Source organism: Adelges cooleyi, unplaced genomic scaffold, assembly GCF_023614345.1.
Source record: "Adelges cooleyi isolate 19-005CV unplaced genomic scaffold, UGA_ACOO_1.1 ACOO_flye_CR_arks_rails_tigmint_CR_PRNA_2, whole genome shotgun sequence".
Classification (NCBI taxonomy): Eukaryota; Metazoa; Arthropoda; class Insecta; order Hemiptera; family Adelgidae; genus Adelges; species Adelges cooleyi.
The window spans coordinates 2,474,676-2,497,825 of NW_026095860.1; the positions used below are offsets into that span (position 1 = coordinate 2,474,676).

At 31.5% G+C, this 23,150-nt stretch overlaps 1 protein-coding gene across 1 annotated transcript in view; it reads right to left on the reverse strand.

Annotated features, from left to right (window-relative positions):
* Nucleotides 1-23,150, reverse strand: part of LOC126833648 (prolactin-releasing peptide receptor) — an 84,083-nt gene that overhangs the window by 4,695 nt on the left and 56,238 nt on the right. Inside the window, exons 5-6 of the mRNA XM_050565094.1 lie at nucleotides 21,087-21,197; nucleotides 4,104-4,259 (exon numbers count right to left, since the gene is read on the reverse strand). Of these exons, the coding sequence (XP_050421051.1) occupies nucleotides 4,104-4,259; nucleotides 21,087-21,197 (267 nt within the window). The remainder of the gene's footprint in view (nucleotides 1-4,103; nucleotides 4,260-21,086; nucleotides 21,198-23,150) is intronic.

A 23,150-nucleotide genomic window follows, 5' to 3' on the forward strand; every position in this document is an offset into this window, starting at 1 on the left:
TGTATTAAATTTAGACAAAAGAAACATAGTGCATTTTTCTTTAACTGTACTCCAGGTATATGATAAAAGCCATAAATACTGAAGATATTACTATTCACCGGCCGTGCACGCAACACAGACTCGCTTTTTTATAGGAATACAGTAGAAGTACCTACACTTTTTTGGTCGTGACCATATTGCCCGATATATATATATATATATGTAGGTCGCTAAAAAGGAGCTTTACTAAAAAGCTTGTCTGCTGGTAACGAGAGAGTTGTTATCTTTGCAGTGAATACATTAAGGTATTCATATTATTATTGTTTCTGGCCCACACGTCGCCAAATAGTACAAAAACAATACTGTTGCCCACTTGCCGTATCGCGTGACAAACCTAACCTAACCGGGGTTTCCTGAACTTGTATACAATATATTTTCTTAAGGTGTAACAGACAGCAGACTTTTTTGTGCAACGCTTCCGACTTAAATGCCAGCGAAATTATGTACCTGTATACTCAAGTTACTTTTGTAACTTCTCAAGCCGTGCGCATTTTTTGAGAAAATTAAAAAAAAAAACATTATTAAACGTGTCTCGGCAGATGTGCGTTTCTGTGAATAAGTTTTTTGATAACAATAATTTTAATTTCGATGCGTAGCTGATAAAATACTGCTTTTACAACAATGTGTTTTTTCCTCACTTTTATTTTTATTTTTCTAAACCCGTTGGTCCGGATTTCTTCATGTAGCAAGTCTATAGATCAGAAATCTTACATGAAATATACTTAATCGGGACAAAAATATATACAAACCACCCATTCCCTATTCAAAATCGAGAAAACCCCTAAAAAACTTGTATAGTTTTTAAACTTAAAATTATTCCATGTTCCAAATTTCTATGAATTGTTCATTTCATATTGAATTTTTATCATTTATTTGACTTTTGAAATAACCTGTCATTTCAAGTAATTTGTTTCAACGCAAATGTAGTGGATCTCATTACTTGAATAGTTGTTCAAATAAAAATAAGTTGCAATTATTATTTAATTTTAATAACTCTCAGGTTTGCTATCAACTATCGATATACTTTGTCAACGGTATTGTATTTTTTATAACGGTAACTACTTATATATTTTACTTTCCTGGTCGAAGTTTCGGGACTGGAGGTGTGGAAATTATGCTGAAGGTAGATCTATAAATATATATATAATGGCCCATAACATCTACAAATTCATTAAAAACTTTTAGACAAACTTTTTTCAGATTTGTGACGTATTCAGTTTGTTATGTGTGGATGAATCAACAGGTATCAGAAAAAATATTTAAGACAATACACATACAAATAACCGAATAATCCGTTAAATTCTATAGACAACTATTGTTCAATTCTGTCGATCCGCATTTCCATAATCCAGAAATTCCCTTTCACTAGTTATATTATGTTTACCCAAAAAGGCAGAAGCTAATGTGATTCATTTGTCAATGGTTTTCTCAAACATTACAATATGTATTATCGTTATTGTAAAATTATATAAACCCTTTCCTTTTGTATCGCTGTGATGTATTATGATTAATACTATATTGTCCTACTAATGTCATTGTTTGGTATTTAATCACACCAAACTTGGTTTGTGTACACGACAAGAATGACACAAAAGCTATAATAATATGTGTTGCATGCGAAAAAAAGGTTTTGTTTATACATATTTAGGTGTTGTACATATATGTATATTTTCATACATTAATAATAAATAATTATTTGCGTGTAGTTCGTTTTTATTTACAAGAAGTGTCGTTGACATGTTCGAATATTTACATAAGGTACACTGTACATTTTATACACCTTTAAGTTTTTACATTTATTTAATATTTTTTTTCGAAATCGGTACCATAAAACCCAAATAGGCTATAAATCGTTGTACGCGAGAGATCTGTAAATCAGTTATCTGCCAAGTTGGACATTAAAAAAAAAAATAGTTTCATAATAGTTTAAACAATAATAATAAAAAAAAAATCAGTTTTTCTAATAATTATTTTGTTACCGAAATCTACTTTTTAAAAATAAATTATTCTTTTAGCATTTAATTAAAACAAAACCATAAAACTTAAACTATTCTAAAAGCCAACGCAAATTGTTTTATTGTAATTGTTTGAAACTTTGTTTATTCGGACTTATAACTTTAGTTAACTAGTTGAATTAAATTATATGAATCATAGTGTATCTTATTATTTGTTTAAAACACCAAGCCCTTATTTCTCCCACCTCATTAATTATATTGTTTTTTTAGTATTTCCTAGTTGTATGTGTAATAATATGTTATTGCATAAACCTTAACACAAATGTTGAGTTCCCTATTTCTAAATCATAAAAAAAATCCCACTTACCTCATGGAGATAAAAAGGGTTCTATACTAAAGTAGTTTATATAGTTCTTATAGTTTTATCGTTTGTTAAGAGAAAACTTAAGGGAATGTCTATACGGAAATCCGAACAAGTTAAGGCGGGTCGACGATAAATAAACAAAAATTACTTGAAAGATTGTCAAAGAAAAAAAAGGATGGACGTTTTTTTATACAAATTGTACTTGCAACTCATAAAACACAAATCGCTTCTGATCTCTTTACCTAAACTTTTTGTTTAAGCTATGTGATCTATAGACTTGTGGTAACTTAACCATTTCCAAAAGAAAAAAAAAATCACTTACTATATAGTACCTAAGCCCTCTGAGATTTTTCTCAAAACTAAAACTGTGCAAAAAAAAAATAGTCTGACCGCGATTAAGATACGGACTGTCGTGATTTATTAAACTCGGGCAAAATGCTTGCCAATGAATAATGGTACAAAAAGTCTACGACTAACCGGTAACGTTATTATTATTATTATTATTATTGACAATGGTACATACATGATAAATTGGGATCATTTAAAAAGTTACTTTATTTTGGGGTTTCACGTTGAGAAACAATAATCCGGCGAAACGTTCTCATTTTTAATTGCAAATCGTCTTAGTAATACTATATATTAATCAATAATACGAACCTATACACGACTTTGTATCTGAAATATTTCAAAAAAACGAACTTGCTGTTTTACACACCTCAATGGGCAAATCGGTTGGCCTAGTCACGCGACGGCGGGAAAAGTAATTTGTTTTTAAATGACTGCGTCGGCCTTGTCACCCTCACACACAAATCGCAACCCCTATACCTGTTTGTTCATTCATCCAACGTGCTACACGTGTTGCTATAAATAAATTTAGTGGTAAAAAAAAAAATCGAATTTAAATTGTCGTTTATGCATTCCACTTCCAAAACATTACCAATGAATTTAACTCCCATTGTCGAATAACAAAAAAAAAAAAAAAAATGATTATTAAATTGTTCATGATCAAAAAATAAACTCAATCGTTATCATACTGCGAAACCGATATATTGTATAAACATATCAATGTAGTTTTTTTATTTCACAATCACTTCAACACTGAATAAGTAGCTGGCTCCACAACGATTGTTATAACTCTGGAATTATTATAATATTATAGTAGTATCGATTATTTGGAGAACTCTTATGTATATTTTTGTATATTGGATAGTATGCTGTGTGTCTTCAGGCAACCTACACGGTGTGCAGCTTACTTTAAATAAAATTTGTTTCTCTCTAATAATAAATATTATTTTTTAACAATCTATTGAAAACAATCAAATATAGTTGGGAATGGCGCCTATTGCACAACAATCAATATTGGTATCCGTTTGGATAATGTAACAATAATTTTTATGTAATAAGATTTTATTATTCAATCGGGTATTGGCAATAGAGTTGAGTGGTCTAGAGAAATATACAAACTGAATAATTTTACTGTTTCTATATTATTATTTATTAGTAAGTAGTAATGACTGTTGCACTAAATTTCTTTTTACGTTTTATACCGCTGGCCTATAGCAATCAATAATTTCGATTAATTGAACTTATCATTATTATTTTCGGATGACTTAATGCCATTAAATAATAGCTGGAAGTTCTAAATGTATAATTCAACAATTTTTTCCCAACCGTGTTATTGATTGTGTTTTAACTATAGAAGAATTATCATAGAATCATAATTACATATTATAAATGTAGCTCACCTTAAGACCATGAGAGGGCACAAGCACACGGCGTAAGCGGCCACCATAGAAATCAAATATTTTTGAGTTTTCGATTCTTTGTAGCCGTCGATTTCCGTGTCCTCCGAATCGCTGTTCGGTGATTGGAAGTCGCTCAAATTTGGTGTCCCTGGATTTCTAAAAAAAAAAAGGATTAAAAAAATTGTCAAAATGTTGTTCCTATTTTAGTTTGGAAAAAATCGCGCTTGACTTTTTGAAACAGCCGCGTTTAGACAGCTATGTAAAATTATACTTGGAGCCATCGAAAACAGTGAAAAAATAACTTTTTTTACTATTTATGTAATCGCAATAAAATGTTAAAACAGTTATACTATCTACTTTTTGTCATTCTTCCAATGACCTTTTATAGCTCTTATAAAAAAAATAATATCATAGGTTATGTTCATACATCTTTTTTTTTGGAAATTACCTTGAAGGTACCTTTAGGCTTAGGGTAAAAGGTTGACTAAGTCAATGGTGGACAGGGTAGAATTTAAAGCATTCCCTTCCGTTACATATAGCATACTTTTAAAGGTTGATATTGTCTTATTCGGACATTTTTGTAACATAATATGTTACCAAAAAGGAAAAATAATAAAGACAAAGTAGGCAAGTCATTATTAATGTTCAAATATTTCCACTTTAATACATTTTACGTACAATATTTAGTTACACTACGTTATATTGTTGTTTATAATTTTTTGAAAACAATTTAACCTTTGTATTAAGGAATTATCTATTTTTTTTAATCATTTGATATTGTAATTGAAAAAACAAAATGTAGGATATAGGTGCTACCCTAAAACCAACAAAATTTTGGGGTTATTAGATAAATAGGGGTTAAGGGACAACTATTAAAAACGGTTACCAAAATATCAAACTTTGGTAATTTTAATAACAAAAGTTAAAAGTTCAATGAGTCATTATTGTTTTGCATTTTGCAGACAAATGTGTTCCGTCATAGTTAGGTTTAATTAACGCGTAGAGCTTAATAATAAATAATATCGATTATCCACCTAAGGGCTTCGTTATTTGTTTTCATTACATAATATTTGCTGTAAAATAATTGGGAAATTAATGGAATGTAAGTGATAATATCAAAACCAATTGTTTGGGTAGTTTTGCAATTAACACAAAGTAAACAACAGAGTCAAAAATTCAAACCAACAAAACCTTACATAAAACAATACTGAATATTATATAAAAGGAACCTACCATATTTTGTAGCATTATATTATACCTTTACATAACATCAGTGCATTGTAAATAAACGGTTGTTTTTTTTACATAAAAAGGTCTTGGGAATTTCATGTTATTTTGATAGTTGACCATGTTCTATATTATTTTATGTAAGTTCTAGTTGGTTTTAATAGCCAGGTTAAGGCAAGTATTATGTATGCCCCCTGTTCGTTCAATAATAATATAAAAGTAAGAAAAATCACTAAAAGTTCATAACGAAAATTCCAAAATATATGTTTTTTACTTTCCAATATGGAGTTTCATCTTTAAAAACCAGTTCCTTCTATAATTTGACTGAGCATTATAGTGTTTAACTGCATTGATTTTTTGTCGATGAGGTTTGTTATTGTTTTATTTTAAATTAAACCGAAGCCAACGTATTGTGTTAACGGTTACTGTTATATAACCCGGTTGCTAGTTTGGCAAAGGAAAAGAACAAAACAAAATATAACTGTGACTACTACTGAATACTGATCACCAGACAGGCGATATAGGGACTAGACAGTAAAATTTCTAAGTCCATCAAAAAAGAGTGTGTATAGACTTATAAAACATACTAAAGTGATATATGACATAAGAACTGCTGACTACGGTAAGTATCCGAGGTAAACGATTCGCAATAATTAGAAATGTTTGATAATTAGATAACGACTCATACCTAATTGGTTTTGGAAAACAATTATTTACAATAAGTAAAATTATGAATTTTACTTTGCCCGCCGTCAGCACAAATAAGGAGATAATCCAATAATAATCATTCCTTCTATAGATTGCTTTAGGGAAAAAAAATATTTGTACACAACCGCTGCATTACTTATTCGAGATTCTAAAGAAATCATTAAATAAATTAATAATTAACAGAATTTATAACGCTGTTTTTTAATAATTTATCTTGAACAAACATTTGTCGTTTTTATGCGAAAGAAAGTTAAAATTGTTTTAAACCGAACCGCTTGATTGTATTTTTTTTTGAAAACAAATTTACCGTTTCGGCAGATTTTATCGTTGTTAAATCACGAATGAAATTTCGCCGGTTAATTTGGTCGGTAATTAAAATTTTGGTCGTTTCATTAACGCTGCCATTTTAAAAACGAGGCAAAAGATTATTTTGTGTAGGTAGGCTTATGCCGAGTAATTATACACGAAACAGTGGAGGGGCGGGATTCCGAGAGGGGAATTCCACAACGGGGGTCACTCAGACAGCTATGTGCGAGGAGATTATGAAACGCAGTGGGTGGTCAGCTTAAAAGTCCGTTCCGTCCAAGTTCAGCTGCGGAATCGATTTGTTTTGTACCTATGTATTCTATTTTTTTCCCTCTTGTTTCAAAAAAAAAAAAAATAATAAAGCAGAACTTAACAATCCGAAGAAAAGCTCTCACAAGACAAACCATAATAAAACATCTGGGTCGTACGCCTACTGCGATTAAACACAAACGGCTGGCGAGCGTTAATGACTTTTCCTCGTGTGCTCAACTCGTGTGGACCGCACTGGCGATTGGTAGAACCCTAGCGAAAGCCGCTTAAGCCCATTAGGACCGCAAAGTGATAAGAATAAGATAACAATATTAGACAGAAATATGCATTCGTCCAGCTACTTGAAATTTTACCATTATTAAAACAGAGTAAAAGTGCACACAAATATTAATGTGAAAATTTAAATGGGCTACATAAAACTTCATACACCAATCTACTACCATACTACCGCACAAATCACGAAATGATTACCAAGTGGCCTACACTAGAATTTGTTGCTAAATAAATTGCATACAAACATTTTTTTTGTTTTAAAGCCAACAACCTTAAATTAATAAATGTTCTTGACAAGTTGTCTCGGAACTGCATGAAAACTTTCAATGATTATAATATATAAACGTAGACAATTATAATGAAAGTAAAATCATTTACTTTAAGAACATTTTGTTAGTAAAAGTTGGAAATTCTTAAAACGTCCACTGCGCAGAAAAGTTTTGTTGTGAAGAAAAAACGTTTTGCGAATAAATAACGAGGTTAAATTATTTTTTCATACATTTTCCAAATTTTAAAAGTATTTGTAATTTTTCGGTAGATTTATTTGAAATATTGTAAATTATTATCTAATTTAAAAAATAGTGGCCACACAAAGGTTTGACAAATGACCATCGCTCTACGGGGTTGACTTTGGCATAACCTTGTAGGTTTTTCTATTTATTTATTTTTTTTTGTCATTTGGCTCATCTACACTGAACGACACTTCTCAAAGAGATTCCTATTAGGAACGCATATCGGTAAGAAGCCAGATTATATTTTATAGTGTTGTTTTTTTAATAAAGCTCCAAGTAAAATAACAAACAACGCTTTTTACGACTCGGCGCGGACCTTTCTAAGTAACTGACGTTGTCGCATAACTAGTAGTGCAATATGTTAAGTTTCACTTTCCCCTCTTGTGCATTATTAACGTACGCTTATGCCGTAAGTGTGCAGGCGTGCATAACAAACGTATCGACGACAAGAGTACTAAATACTATAAATTTTAGCAACGTTATAAGTAATGTTGTATAGTTTTATTATGTTTTTACAATAAATATAGCTTTTTTTTTTTTTTACAATACCGTTCCGGTTATTAGATTATGAAAACGCCGGTTGCTTAAACTCGAAAGTACATATTCTTCTCATATTACCTATTATGAAAATAAATAGTCAGCCGGCGAGGAGCCAAGAGTAATAGGTCTATAAAAACGCCTGCAACTTTTGGGCGAACCGAAACACGAATAACCGTTAAAACGGCCGTTATTCTTTTTGATTGATGTAAAAGCTTTTAACGGATTAACGAGTATTCGTGGAAGCCCTATACTAGGCCAGTGGTAAACTTCTCGATTCAGGTGAGCAGCTACAGTGAGCGAGCCACCCGCCGCTATAGACTTCTTGGCCAAGCGAATCGTACTTACTTACTAGCAGTTGCATAATTTTTGGAAAGTCGGTCGACCGGAGACGACGGGGAATTTGTCTCACTTCGACTTTGAAACTTGTTCTTTAGACTTTATTATAGCGTTGACTTTGCCATATTAATCGACGGTAGCGGAAGGCAAGTCGTTTGCTTACGCAATAACAATTTAAAAAAAAAACAATTTAATATTGATTAAATTAACGGGAAAAAAAAACAACAAATAATCGAAAAACGTCTAGAAGTGTTCTATTGGTCAGGAACAGTGGATATTTTTTTTTGCTTTTTAAAGTATAATTTTAAAAATTTATAGGTGAGATCAAGAAATATGTTCTCGACACTTAATTGTTATTTAATTAAAACAAGTTGGCAATAGCCGTTCTATTGATACAGGGTGTTCATTAAAAATAACTCGGGGGGTTTTAATCATACTGAGCATACGATGATAGGTACATCCGGTTAGTGAATTACAATTATCGGATTTAGGGCACACAACTCCCTAATGTGTTTATTGGAAATTAATGTGACTAACCCAAGGTGAACGTTTGGTGGAATCTTATGTATGACAACAGCATCTATGAATGTGTATATTGTGACATGACATGTCTGACAGAGCACTAAGGTTTTCTTCAATTGGACGACATCGAGACAAAGAAGGGACCCATCTACTATCAGAAAGATGGCGATCTGTTTCACGTGTACGAGAAACATTCGACAATCAATTCGGCGAGTGCTTTTATAGTCACCCTGTATATAAATTATACAGCATTCGTACAACACTGCTCAGCCGTTGAGCTTATAAATGATTAGTATTGTGCCAGTGTGTTTCTCAGGTGCACCTGCGTCTAGAGTCGTCCGATAGTAATATAAAAACAAGTTCTCATCGTGCACTTTCCTTTGAGAACATCAAACTGATTTCGTTTAAGGCGATTGCAAAGAGTGTGATTTTTTTTTAGAATTAAATCGACTTATTTTCATCCCAACGTACTAACCGAATGTGTAATATGCAATAAGACAGATTGGATTAGATTGGCTTTTCCTTTTAAATAATCTAAAAAAAAAAGTTTACTTTTTCTGAATTTTAGTCTTGGAATAAAAATGAATATTTATCACTGACAACAACTAATCGGTAAATTGCACTGACTTATCCAAAATAGTGAGTAAGAAAAATTAGCAAGACCATCTCAAGCACATAATATTTTATGTAATAAAAAGTAAAAATATACTTTTTTCAAGAATCTCTTTGAATGGATTAAAATTATTGTGGTACTGCTCATCATAGTATGGTTGAAATAATAATTACTACAAAGATAACGCTTTACTAAACTAGACCAATTCCAAAAAAACATATTGTTTAAAGAATATACAATTTACCTTTTTTTAAAATATATTCAGAATAAACTAGATTGATAACAAACGCATCAAAATATAATATAAGTGAGCTACTGATCGAATATTTTTTTCTATGAAACCTGGAATTGTACAAACAACGAATGCGGTAAAAAAATTTTTAATTAGTCATTATTTCATAATTTCACAGCAATGCCGTATTTGACAATTAGCAATTTAGTTTATTAACTCAGAAATTTTCCGGTTAATTTATACGAAAAATAAGTGTTGCCAAACTATTCAACAGTGTTACCATCATCAGTATTCGCAACTTGGACAATCTGACTGATGGATTTTTCATGTGAACTTGTATGTTTTATATTAATATACTTTATTGCACTTTTAAAACGTTTATTTATAATTGGTTAGGTAAGTATTCGGAGGTTTCCCATTTTGCACATATTTACAAAACATTTTTTGGTATATTTATTTTTTGATAAGACTGCTAGACGTTAGAAAGTATTTTAACAAATTTATCAAACTCACAATGGGGTTTTGAACCGTACCGTATTTCCCGGAAGGTTTTATAATCAGTTTTGTACATTTTGGTTTCTATTCAAATTGCACTATAATTATTGAGATTGCGCCTCGAAACAGGGTCACGCTTCTTTTTTTAAAATCTTTTTACTGCGATGACTTGACCCGAAATCAGGCGTTAAGTACGAACTATACGACAATAATAATGCGTTTGTATTTGCTAGACATTGATCCGACGGTCAGTTTAAAAATTCAACCAGCACATTGGCGCACATGTTCTTGGGTCCGACCTCGTTACGGTAACTTTTTACGGCTAATCTATACGTGTCTCGTTAATAAAAAAAAAAAAACTTGGGAGATTAAGTAAAATAACATATTATATTTTTTTGTTGCTAAAAAAAAAAAATAATATTACGTTTATAGAATACATTTTTTCACCCCGGGCCGTCACTCTGCGGTAACAAGGGTTTGTTAGGCCGACGTAAATCCCTCACACGTGAATGCCTTTTCCTCGACTATTCCAGTCTGCACCGCTAATGGATGTACACTCGATGGTTTTCTCTTCTTCCCCGACCAACTCTTACAATCATATGTTAGACTACTATTATATAATACACGAGCACGTCAGGGCAACGGTGTAAGCCTCGAGGGACGGACGCACTTTCCCGGTGCAATATTCATTTTGCCGGCCAATCCAGATACATCAATTTTAGTCTTGCGGCGACAATAGCGCGGTTAATGACAATAGGGACAACGGTCTCTGACCTAGCACGTTGTTAACCTACCTGTTTTCGCGGATCAAAAGCTGTTGATTGGCTGTCGACAACATCTGCTGTGTCATCATCGTTTGCTGTGCCTTTTTGCTGGTAATGTGATTTAAAAAAAAAAAAAAGTCATCCGGCCTTTTTTCGTTTTTCTATAATGGGAATTAGACACTAATGGTTCGTTTTTCTACTAAACGCATTGTGAATATAATATGGTACCTGTGAAAGCGTCGTTGGATAATATTTGTTCAAGTTAAATGTCTAAAAGTCGATTTGATAGTTTTTAGCTACGAATAAAATTATTGGTGATTGGAAAATTAACTTTTAGCGATGCTCTTTGCATAGCGAATTATAAAAAATATATCTCAGTCAATCGACCGTTTAAGCCCAAATGACTGCAGCAAGTTTGTTTTAGCTCATTCTTATACTAGCTACGTAGATAGATTTTAGACAGTAGATAGTTGCGTTTAGTCACTTATGCAAATCAGTTGGTAAATTGTAATTGTAAAATATTTTTTAAATTTATTTTATCATTCGAGCAGGTGTTTTAGCCGAGTATACGATTTACATCTGTGACATGTCGTGCAAGCAAGTTTGCGTTGAACGTTACACTAGCCCAATTCGCGATAAACACAATGTAATATGAAACATAAAAACAACATAAGTAATACAAGAACTTGATAGTTTCTCAAAGTCATTTTTTACATTTCATTTACATTTTAACGCCACGGGGGCACTCAACACAAATTTTGACATTTTCATTTTTTCAAACTTGTTCAAATTTCATTTAATAATTCCTAAGAAGATCATATTGCCCACTTGTTATTTTTATTATTAGAATCTCCTCTGGGCAAAAAAATATAATCTAAATCTACAAAATCACTCGATATCTGATATCTGTAGTATTCTTATTATTATTTTTTGTTGCTTATTGTCACGTTAAAAAAATAATATAGTTTTTAATGATTAGTACTACACGTGCTTAAAATACGGACGTTTCTACTTAATAAATGACAGTCGGAAGTTTAGAAACTGTTAGAACTTGTTAATATGATTGATTGCTATTGATAATCCAACGATTCCCATAGCTGTACATTTGGTATTCCGGCGAGCTATACTTGATGTCGGTGAAACAGATGTTTGCTAACTTTAAACCTTTACATTACAATAGTATAACAACGGCTATTTATACATTTTAATTCCAAATTTACATTATAATATTATACGACCAAACTGATGTGATAAGTATTAAGTGTCGATAAAATTGTGAGCGTTTAGTGGCTACTTATTACGTCTTGCGCTATTTACACGAAATAAATGTACACAAAATGTTATATTAAATACTTAAGTGCATAATATAGAAGTAATAATTACGTTTAATCTTAAGTATATTTTCAATAAGCCACTCGCTCGCTTTAATTAAAACACTTGTTGATTAAGCGGAGAGGTATAGTAATTTTGGAACGGGTTGGAAATTAATATAAAAGTAAGTATTTACTTTTAGCTCGTATACTTATAAAGAGATAAAAGTGGAATTTTGCGCACAGAGTTCGTTATTTTTTTTGCCAAAGTTTTGTAGAAATGTCTGTTCACACTCTTTACCGTTTATCTGTCCCACAACACACTTGTTGCACATTGTTTCACCTCAATCGACCACGTCACAATCTTGTGATGTGCTTAACAAGTTTTTCTCAAACGTCTCCAGGTGTTATTTTATCACCAACTTAATCTCAAGCCTTTATTCGATGTAGCTTTTCGCTGACTGAATTTAACCGAGCTTATGGGCTTTTGCGTTTGGTGAAATAAAACAGTAAGTAAAACAAACATTATAGAACGGTTTTTTGTCTAAATTTCAAGTCGTCTGCAACAACAATCTCGTGTAAACATTATCTTGGATAACAATCAATCGGTTGTGGCGTAGGTAGGTATTACATTATATTATACACATTTAAATTGCGGTTCTAGCTTGATCCTTAAGGTTTAGCGGGATCGGTTTTCAATCAGTTGTGCTCCCAAAGGTCGTGTGTAGTAGACCGACGAGATCACCATGTACGTAGGTGTTGGGCGTTAGCGTCAGGCGTTGGGTATTAATATACAATCTAATTAAAAATAAGTTTTGTTTATTAATCAACTTGTCATTTTTCATCAACAAGAGTACGGTTGAATTTGACAGACTCTTAGCAATTCTATTTTTTTTCGTTAATAGATTTTAGAGATTTGGGAAAACCCGGTTTTTAAGGCCCGGCGCTGCCAACATGAGATGTTGGTTTCTAGATGGATTCGCTGTGTTTTGTAAATTTAAAACAAATATAGCAATTACGTTTTTCTTTCGAGAACGTCATTTTAAGACATTTTATTTCTACTGAATTTAGAATCATTCTCGGAAAAAAGATATAAAATAAATTAGCATATGGTTATGGGGTTTCTGTACTTTAGTTTCAAAACATTTTCAATATAAAAATCAATCTTTTGAATTATTCACGTGAATAATGTTTTAAAACTACATACCCGAAATCGTTGAAAAGTTGAAACATCATTTTTTGACTTAAAGAAATTCATATACATATAACCATTTATTTGGTTTTAAGTTTTTACCTTTTAAAAAAGCGATAAAAATAATACCTGTGAGTCTCTATCAATCACTATATTCTTATTGTTTCTTATCAGATTTTCCGCCTTATCAATATCCCCGTTGTTTTTATCATTTCCATACCTCTTATCAGCTGATTTCTTCTTATTTTTCCTTACCAATCGCCATGGAATACTTTTCGGGTGGAAAGGAGGGAGTTTATTTATACATACAATAAAACATAGTGCAAAAGTAACGGTACACCACTATAGGGTAGCTGGATGATAACGTATTGTATTTGCAATACAGTGTTTTCCAATTGGATTGGCATAATTCATTAAGATGCACGCGTTAAAGCCACAAATATTACTACGCCGTATACCGTATAAAGTACAAGACAAAAAGAAAGGAAAAAAAATCGTTTAAATTATAATAACACCGTCGAGTCGATTCGGTATTCACATGGCTTTTTGGCATTTGTCGCGGTCACAAAATTATTGCCATCGACAAAATGCATTATTCATGATGGTACCGATCACGTTGTACCTAATGCATATAGTGCTTTTATTTGCGTTTTCACTATTCATTCAACGCGACACACAACCGACACGGGTTGTAGTACTTAATTTTTTAATTAAAGATATATGAAGGGCACTTGTGCCCCTGTGCCATTCATATCTTTATATATAAATGTCTTCCGTCCGTGTGTAAGTATGCAAACTCCTCCTAAACGGCTGAACAGATATTTATGGAATTTTGTGTGCGAGATTAAGTTGATTCGAGAAAAGTTTAGATTCAGAATTTGATCCGATAAAACATGTTTTTAATTAATTAAAATGATTAATTATAATTATCAATAACATCAATAGTTATCAATACATCTCTATGGTTTTTCTTACCACAGGGATACAGTGATCCGATCAGCTGATTGTGTGTCTATTCTAATACACCGGCAACGCCGGATCGGGACAGCTTGTATATATATACATTTTAATCACGTGGCACTCAATATCTCACTGGGATAATTTCATTATTTTTTTTTTAAATATTGTTTTTATACAAGGTGATCTGAATTTTTCACAATTGTTTTTGTTCTTACCCCTTCCCAACTTGGTTTTTTTGGTAGCAACTTTTGAAACCTAAACGGTAACGTATATATTTTAATAGCTTTTTAAATTATGAATATTTTACTAAAAATGTTGACTCTTAAAAGGTTTTCAACAATAATTATTTTTAAAGTTATAAGAGTTTAAAAGTTAGGACGAGAGCAGAAGAGCTGGTCGGTAGTGGGCGCAGATAAAAATAATACTATACTCCACGTTTCCTCTTGCCCTAAACTTGAAATTTCAAATAGTTATCCAAAACTGGTTATCGACCAGTCAACGTGTTTAATACATTATTCTCAATTAAAATAGTTAATGAAATGTATGCGTCACCATTTGAGTTTCAAAAGTTGATATATAGATAATAATTAGTCAGGAAAGAGGTAGGAACATACAAAAATTGTGGAAAATTGAGATCAGGAAAATTCGGTTATTAACTAACCCAATGAGATATCGAGTGGTTCACGATACAATCTTCGTCTTGTCGAAGCCGTTTAGCAATTAATGTATTAACAAAATGCCGGATCAACAATAGACGTGGTTAGGTTTATACTTTTTATGCCATTACCTACATACAAAATGTGCAAATAACTGGTTACGGTGGATGCGGTGTGCGCCTCATCTAAACGGTATGTGGATCAGGCCGGCTCAGGTATATTATTATTATTATTTGTATAATATATATTTTTCTTATGATAAAACCGATTGGATAATTATTCATAACGTCGACCGATCAGCCGACTACTAAAAGCGCCGCGGCCTTTGATGATTAATTACGGTATAAATAATTCTGGCAGTGACTTGGCGAAAAAACAGTACTACATTTATTTGCGAAACTGTGAGACTGTTATATAATGATTATTATTACCCGGAGCGTTTTATCCATCATAATTCAACATCTACGGGTGCAGCAGTTCCGGAGAGTAGTCGAGAGCTTTTAAAGTCATATTATATACTTCTCCCGACATTTGACCGGCCCTTTTAAAAGAAAGAGAAGACGCCCACGCCGAGAAAAAAAAGTATTAGCAGCTATTTTTTTGTGTTCAGCTCTAATTATTTGTTATTAATGCGAATCCAGCGAAGATGGACGTTGAACAATTATTATACTTTTGCTTAAACGTGAAGCAATTGGGTTTTTATTATTATTCCTTCTTGTATTGTTGGAACATATATTCGATTTGAAAATCGGACTGATTGTTTTTTGGTTGTCAACTGTTCTTTTCCACTGATGAAAAACCAAAACAACAGTACTTAATTGTATAGAGTGGTGTATGTCTTTTGGAGAAATAACCAAGCCGAAAGATGAAATAAATGATTTCGAACAATTAAAGGGACGACGTTCCCACTTTGGCCATTAAAATAATGAACTAAGTATATTATTAATTATAAAGTTTTATGGTCACGAGTAAAATAGCTCTAAAATCGGATACCTATTTATTGTTACAACTCATTAGGTATAAGCAGTCTTTGAGTATTATAATATATATAGTTATATATGTATTTATTGAGAAAACGTTTCTTTCTAGACGTTATTTGTAAGTGAACCGTTTAAAATATCGCTTTTAGTTTAACGTCTCCATTAAAACGAAAGTAAAGTTTGTCGCGGTTCTCTAAGAATATCAACTTTCGTACAAATTGACGACTTTTAAAAGAAAACGTCCAAGTAAAACATTATATCACGGTTTTTTTTTTGAAGGGTCTCTATTTCTTAGTGGTGAAACTAAGTAATATGAGTATTTTTCTTTTATACAAGTACGATTTTAATTTAAAAAAATATATTTTCATTTTATGTTTTTCATCAAGTTTATTATGCGTAACGACTTATACTTACTTCGAACAAACACGACGTGTTGGTACAAACAGACTTTTCTCTATATTATACTCGCTAAGAAAAGGTATCGAGCGGTTAGCCTGTGGATAAAGTATTAATTGTATTTGCATTCAATATTCTAGAATCATATTCGAGCTTATGGTCCTGCACTTTGGCAATTTTTCAATAACAAACCAACTGATCGAGTTTAACTCCATTTGTAAAGTATTTCGGTTAGGGCAGAATATTACCGGTAGTTTATTATACTACCGGCAATACTACATAGTTTATTGTACTACTTTCACTCGACCGAGGAATGTGCAAATAACTTTGAGCGAAATGCCCAAGGAATGCGGAATGAAGAACTATTTATTTCAAAGCGGAAAAAACGCAAGATGACATTATGAATTGCATTCGACAATATTATAATACATTGTTAACCCTCATAAACACCTCTTGGCAAAATGTGTTAATCGCGTTTAGCTCAAGTCGTTTTTACAAAGGCAAAAGTGCCAAAATAGTGTATTTTTTCTTAACCGAACCTATCCTAACCTGACCTGACCTATTTTACACGTGAACCTTACCTAAATTATCTTGTTCATCATTAATATAATACAGTATTGATTTCGGGACTTGACTTGGGAAAAAAGAAGTATATGTACTTTTCTAGCTACTTTAAAAAAAAAAATAACGTTTTTAGCGTTTTAATATAAATACCTTGATTCCCCCCCCCCCTTTACGGTCCCCTAAGAAGCAATTATACAAACCCATTAAACACGATATCAAAACGAAACAGAATAATATCATAATCGTTTAGGTATAACTTGTTTTTTTTTCAAAACCAAATGAAATTATACAAAACAATTATAAGCTTATTTTTGTATAAATTAAATAATCATTTTTAAACATCTTCGTTTTGTAATATTTATACACCTATTTTAACACAACAATTTTAGTACAGACATTTTTTTTAAAATTAGGTAAGTTTAAACAACAACCCGTTCCATGCGTTCTTCTTTGAAAAAAAAGTAGGGGTACGCTAGAATATTAAAACAAATTAGTTGGGGGTACTTAGTCCCCCCGTGCCCCCCCCAAATCAAGCACTGATTGATTTATGTATTGATACGGTATTTTCGTTATTCAAACAAATTGTTGAAAACTCTATACCGCGTGTAACGGCAGCCATGATAAAGGCAGCGCCGAAGTCTAAATGGCTTTCCCCATTGTGTGTCACGAACAAACTCTATTATCCAGTAATCGCTAGAAAATTGAATTTACCATTTCAGCCCTACGATTGTTTAGTCCAGAAGAAAATTATTTTTTCTGAACCATTTTTAGAAAACTATTTCTTCTATGGAAAATCCTATGAGAGTTGTAACATGAAAAAAAACTTCTCCGAATGAGTACTTTAAAAACAAAATTTTTCAAAAATTGTTCTAAGTCAGCGTCTAGTAGATGCGTGCCTGATGTCTCTCGTAACTGTTATATTATACTTATAAGTTATTTGAAATTGAAACGATACAGTAAGGATGACGTATTCAATACAACGCTGTTCGTTCCAGTCATTCCAGACAAGATGCGTTTGAATTGAGTACTGTTTTGTTGTACATCATGTACGTGTCTAGATACAATATTTGATATTATATGAGAAAGGTTACTAGTTTAAAAAGGCGTGGCCGGGAGGGGGGGCTAAGTAGGTACGTTTACATCAAAATGGATGTTTATATATTACAGTATTTTTTGTGCAATCGTCCGGGTCCGAATAAAATGTGCTGAAATGTTATTTTGAACGTTTTCCAGTCGATAGCAGTATTTTCTGTAGCATCATTGTTTTAAAATATAATATAAAGAAAAAAAAGTATTAAGGATAGTAAGAAGGAAAGTATTTTTGGATTTAAAAATATACCTACGCTTTATGAGCCTTTAGTTTTCAGTTTTCTTTTCGTTGTAATACACTTTGCGTTTAAATAGAGTTTTTTAATGACATGCGAATTTAACTCTGTGCGTTGTGCTTAGTAGTGTATTAACTATTTACTTAAGATCATTTTTTGTATTTCAAACTATTGTTTTATTATTTAAAATTTTGATATTTTCGTTTATCGAAAACCATAAAATATTTACAATAAGATAACTTATAACGATTATTTAAAATACAAACAGTTACGAAAACTTTAAATTTATATTTTAATTAAATAACTTTTCAATGACAATAACTCACTTCACTGTTTGTTTTATAATAAAATGAATAATGTATAATATTGTGTTAAATACGAATAATAATTTAATATGTTTAAAGCTCGAAAATTGAACATACTATTAAATTGGTATGTAACAGCATTTAAAAATGAAAAGATTTAAAATTTAAATATAAATAACTTGATTGTAATGTATGATATATTATATAGGCTTATTTTCACTTTTTAACTTTTATATTAATCTTTGACAGCAATATTTTTTGTGTAACGTTTTTTTGGTGGGTTTATGATCGAAATAACTAATATGTTCTAAGTCAAAAATGTACTCAGACTCTCGTGTTACTATTGAACAACCTATGTTAAAATTGAACTAACCCGTGAATGTTGTTGGAGCGTGCTATAATCATTTTGTTTTTTTTTTTTAACAAAAATAACAAACATTACCCAAAGAGAATAACGAAAATTACCCAAACAATTTGCCGAAAAGTTATAAATTACCCAAAAGACAGTCTATGAGTTTTTTTTTAAATTAATAAAATGTAAAACGTATAAACAAAAGAGGTGCTTAAACAAATAAAAAAAACATACATGTCAGACACAGTCTTGTTAGCTCATACACTCGCATGACGCCTCTAGCGAAGGTCTAATTGAAAATATTTTTTATAAAACATTCATAAAAAAAAGGGCTGTCGACTATCAGAGTTTTTACCTAACGGTATCTCATTAACCACTTTAATCGTTATATGGATCTTTTAAGGAAACGTCATCACGTAACGGCTATGCTGAAAGTTAATTACTAAACGACACTCTGGGCGACCAGATTTCATTTTTTTTTTTTGCTTACTTAAGATTATGTTTATTAGTGCCAACGTTATATTATATTTTACGTGATATTGATAAACTTTTTAAAGACTCTTAAAGTTTTCGAAATGAATCTTTTTAGTAAAGTTTTTAAAAATGAATGCTTGTTTTTTTTTTTTTTAATTTTACTATACCATAAATCGAACGCCTCTAAAATCGTTTATAACCCGAATAAAACATTAAACAAATAAGTTTACTGCAAACGTTGGTTAGCCGAAGAGCAAATGTCGAAACGAGAATTTAGATTTTATCGGTACAAGGGAAGAAAATCAACGACCCAAGACTAGTATCTAGATTAAACTTTATACCTATGTTTTGAAACGTTCAAATTGCAAACTTTTTCAAAATAGATAAAAACAACAGTTGCAACTTAATTTGTCAAATCGGATCCCTCGCCGAGTTTGCTTTGACAATACACAAACTGAGGTTTAAAGAGTTTATAACTTCGGAAATCTAAATTAACAATATGTCCAACTGAAATATCGTACAAATAATTTATCTGTACATTGACAAAGGACAAAATATACTAATTACAATATTGACTGATAACGTACTTAAGTAGTAACTTGTCAAACTGTAATATATTTCAGTGGTTAAGCCAACAGCCTTTAATCCACCCACTAGCTATTTATACATAAGAGATTATTATACACAATCCGCAAGCAAGGCTCACTTTACTTGGAAAGATGTTATTAAAAACGAACCGAGCATCTGTCCACGATTTCGGAGAAATTGTATTATTTACGGTATTTTTAATTATGTCTACGCCATGCTTACACTTTTTGTATTATAATGCGAAAATCCACTAAGAAGGTAAAAAAATATTTTGAACTATAATTGCCTTGATTAATAAATGATGTATTCGATAGGTAGATAAAAGTTAAATAATCTATTACTTTCATATCTAGTTTATATCACTCAAGTCAGTGGTCTTCCTAGGTATACTGCGTTATCTTTTCCCTAGTAGAGTTTTATCTTTGATTTACGAGTCGACTCAATAGTTGGTCCTTTCAAGAACTGTTGAAAATCGAATATAAATATTTGTGTATAATGAGTCATTCTAGGAGAGTTTTAAAAAATATATATTTTCACGATTTCCATTATTTTATATGGAATAATTTTACAACTCTGACAGGAAGCGTCGTTTGATATTTTTCCGAATAAACAATTTATTACCATAATGATGAAATTCGCTTGGAGTAGCTGCTGTTTTGGCTGTCTTCCGGTTTAAAATTTGCTATCCGCAAATAGTGTAACAGCTGTAGATGCGTATATTATTACATTTTGTTTAATATCAAACATTTTAATAAGCATTAACAAAACGGGGGAGGGGGTGGGGGTGCTGTGCCTCGTTGGGATTCCACGTCTACCAAACCCTTAAGGGCGAGTTTTGTAAATTAAACGGCACGTGTTAACCGTATTAATACCGGTACACGATATTTAATGTCACCCTGCTCGTTGAACTCTGTGAACTAATCACAGGTTGAACTTGTTTAATGCACGGGCACTCGTGTTTTATACAGACGGTGTACTAAACTTTTAAAGTGCGCTTATGTTCTAACAGCTAAATTGTTTAAGAACATAATATATTATGGCCGTTTTGTAGAACAAACGGGTGGTACCAAACTCTATACTCACCTCGAAATGGAGTCTTGCGAATAAAACACGGCCGGTACGTTCATTAATCCGCGAAGGATGTCCGACATTTTCGAGTATAGGTACCCCATGGAAAGCAGCGGGATAAGATATCTGAAAAAAAAACCATTCATAAACAATTAAGAACGTGGAAAATGTAACATCTAAAGTGTTTGGGCTATTAGAAAACTTATGAGAGTTTTTTTTATTACTGTCAGACCATATAGGACTGATATGTCAAAGGAACTTGACGTACAGCTTGAAGAGTTGGCCGAGGAACTCACCGCTTGAGATATTAAGAAATACAATTGCGGGGTACAGGCAATTCACTTTTTAAAAATGGCCATTTTGTTGTTATACAATGTTTGATAGGAAACAAATCTGTTATTTATTTCAAAACATGATTAAAAATTAAACATTTTTTAGCTTTACTTAAAAGAATGTTTTTCATAGATTAAAAAAAAAATTACTTTCCTGGTTTCTTTACTGTACCCTTCAATTCGTGCCAAGCGAATGTTACATGAAATATTAATGAGAATGAAATCGAGGGAGGTAGCAAAACGAGCAAGGAAGATAATTGGAATGGGTAGACAGAAATAGTACACGGAAAACGTATCAACAAAAAAAAAATCGGAGGTACAAATAAATATATTTTGAAAAAACATCCCGACAAAATATGTCCAAAATAGAATAACCTCCTTCTGTTTAAGTGGACGTTTAGCCCTCAGGACCTAAGACTTAGGACAACATATCCAAAATCCGAAGAGGTAAACGTAAACTAACGCGATAGATATTTTCAATAACACTAATATATATATTTTAATTGATTAATTAAAAATATAACGTTTCTGTTTTTTTTGCCTCGCATATATTATTTACAATTAAATAATTTGTTAAATTTTATGTTATAGTTCATATATATAATTTCAACATGATACCTTTTGTTAATTGTATACAAATTAACTTTCAACAGGACCTGAACCAGGCCTTATTACACACACACACACACACACAATAAAAACATTACATAATATTATTAATACAAATTTGCGTATTAACTTGTAAATTAAATCCGTCAAAAAATTTTAAATGCAATGATTTGCAAGTTGTCATGGTTGAACGAGTTTCCGCAGCTCAAGCCGAATAACCAGCAGGCTGATATTTCTTTTGGTCAATATTTTGATTTAACCAATCAAAAGTCAACGTCAAAAATATATTTTAAATGACACGCTATAGGGTTGTGGAAAGGCAAGCCAATTGCCCGAGATTTTTTATTTCAAACACGGAATATTGAGCCGAATGGCTATGCTACAGTACAAGTATGAAGGTTATATAGTTTAAAACAAAATCCAAATATTGGTCTAGTAATGTAATGTGTTTGCAGTTTGTATCGTTAATAAAATGAATCCAGCGATATTAACCGCCCTCATTGAACGGCATTAATGCAGGCATAAATAATTAATTAAAATACAATAATAATTGTTTACAATAAATAATAGGTATAGTGGAATAATACAAGTTGTTATGGCAAATTACTTTGGTCGCGCCTTACAACTATCAAGTGTTAGACAAACAAACAAAAATATATTGTTTTAAATAAACCTAAAAAAAATAAATTTATAGACACGACTACAAAATTGAAAAAAGCGAGGTAAAAAAAACAATAAATAACACTGGCCTTAATTTAAATTAAGCAAAATCAGGTTTTCCACAACTTTACAAATTCTATAGACCAAATTTCACTATAAATAATTTATTGGTTAAAAATAAGTTTGGCTATTATTTTGGGCTATTGAAAATCCCAGTTTTAACCATCTCTGTCTGTAAATCACTTGAGTTTTTTTCTTTTTAATAAGCCTATACTTATTTATTCGTTTAATAGATTGACTGGTTTTTTATAAAAACTTTTCCAATTTTACCCGTTTATTTCAAATGTATTTCTAGAACATTACTTTACGTTGGCCTTTTCGAGTAACATTTGTTGCAAATGACATGAAGGGTATAATCTAAACTTATGTATGTAGCCTGTATAAGCAAATTTTATTTTCAAGAAATAGAGTAAGCATT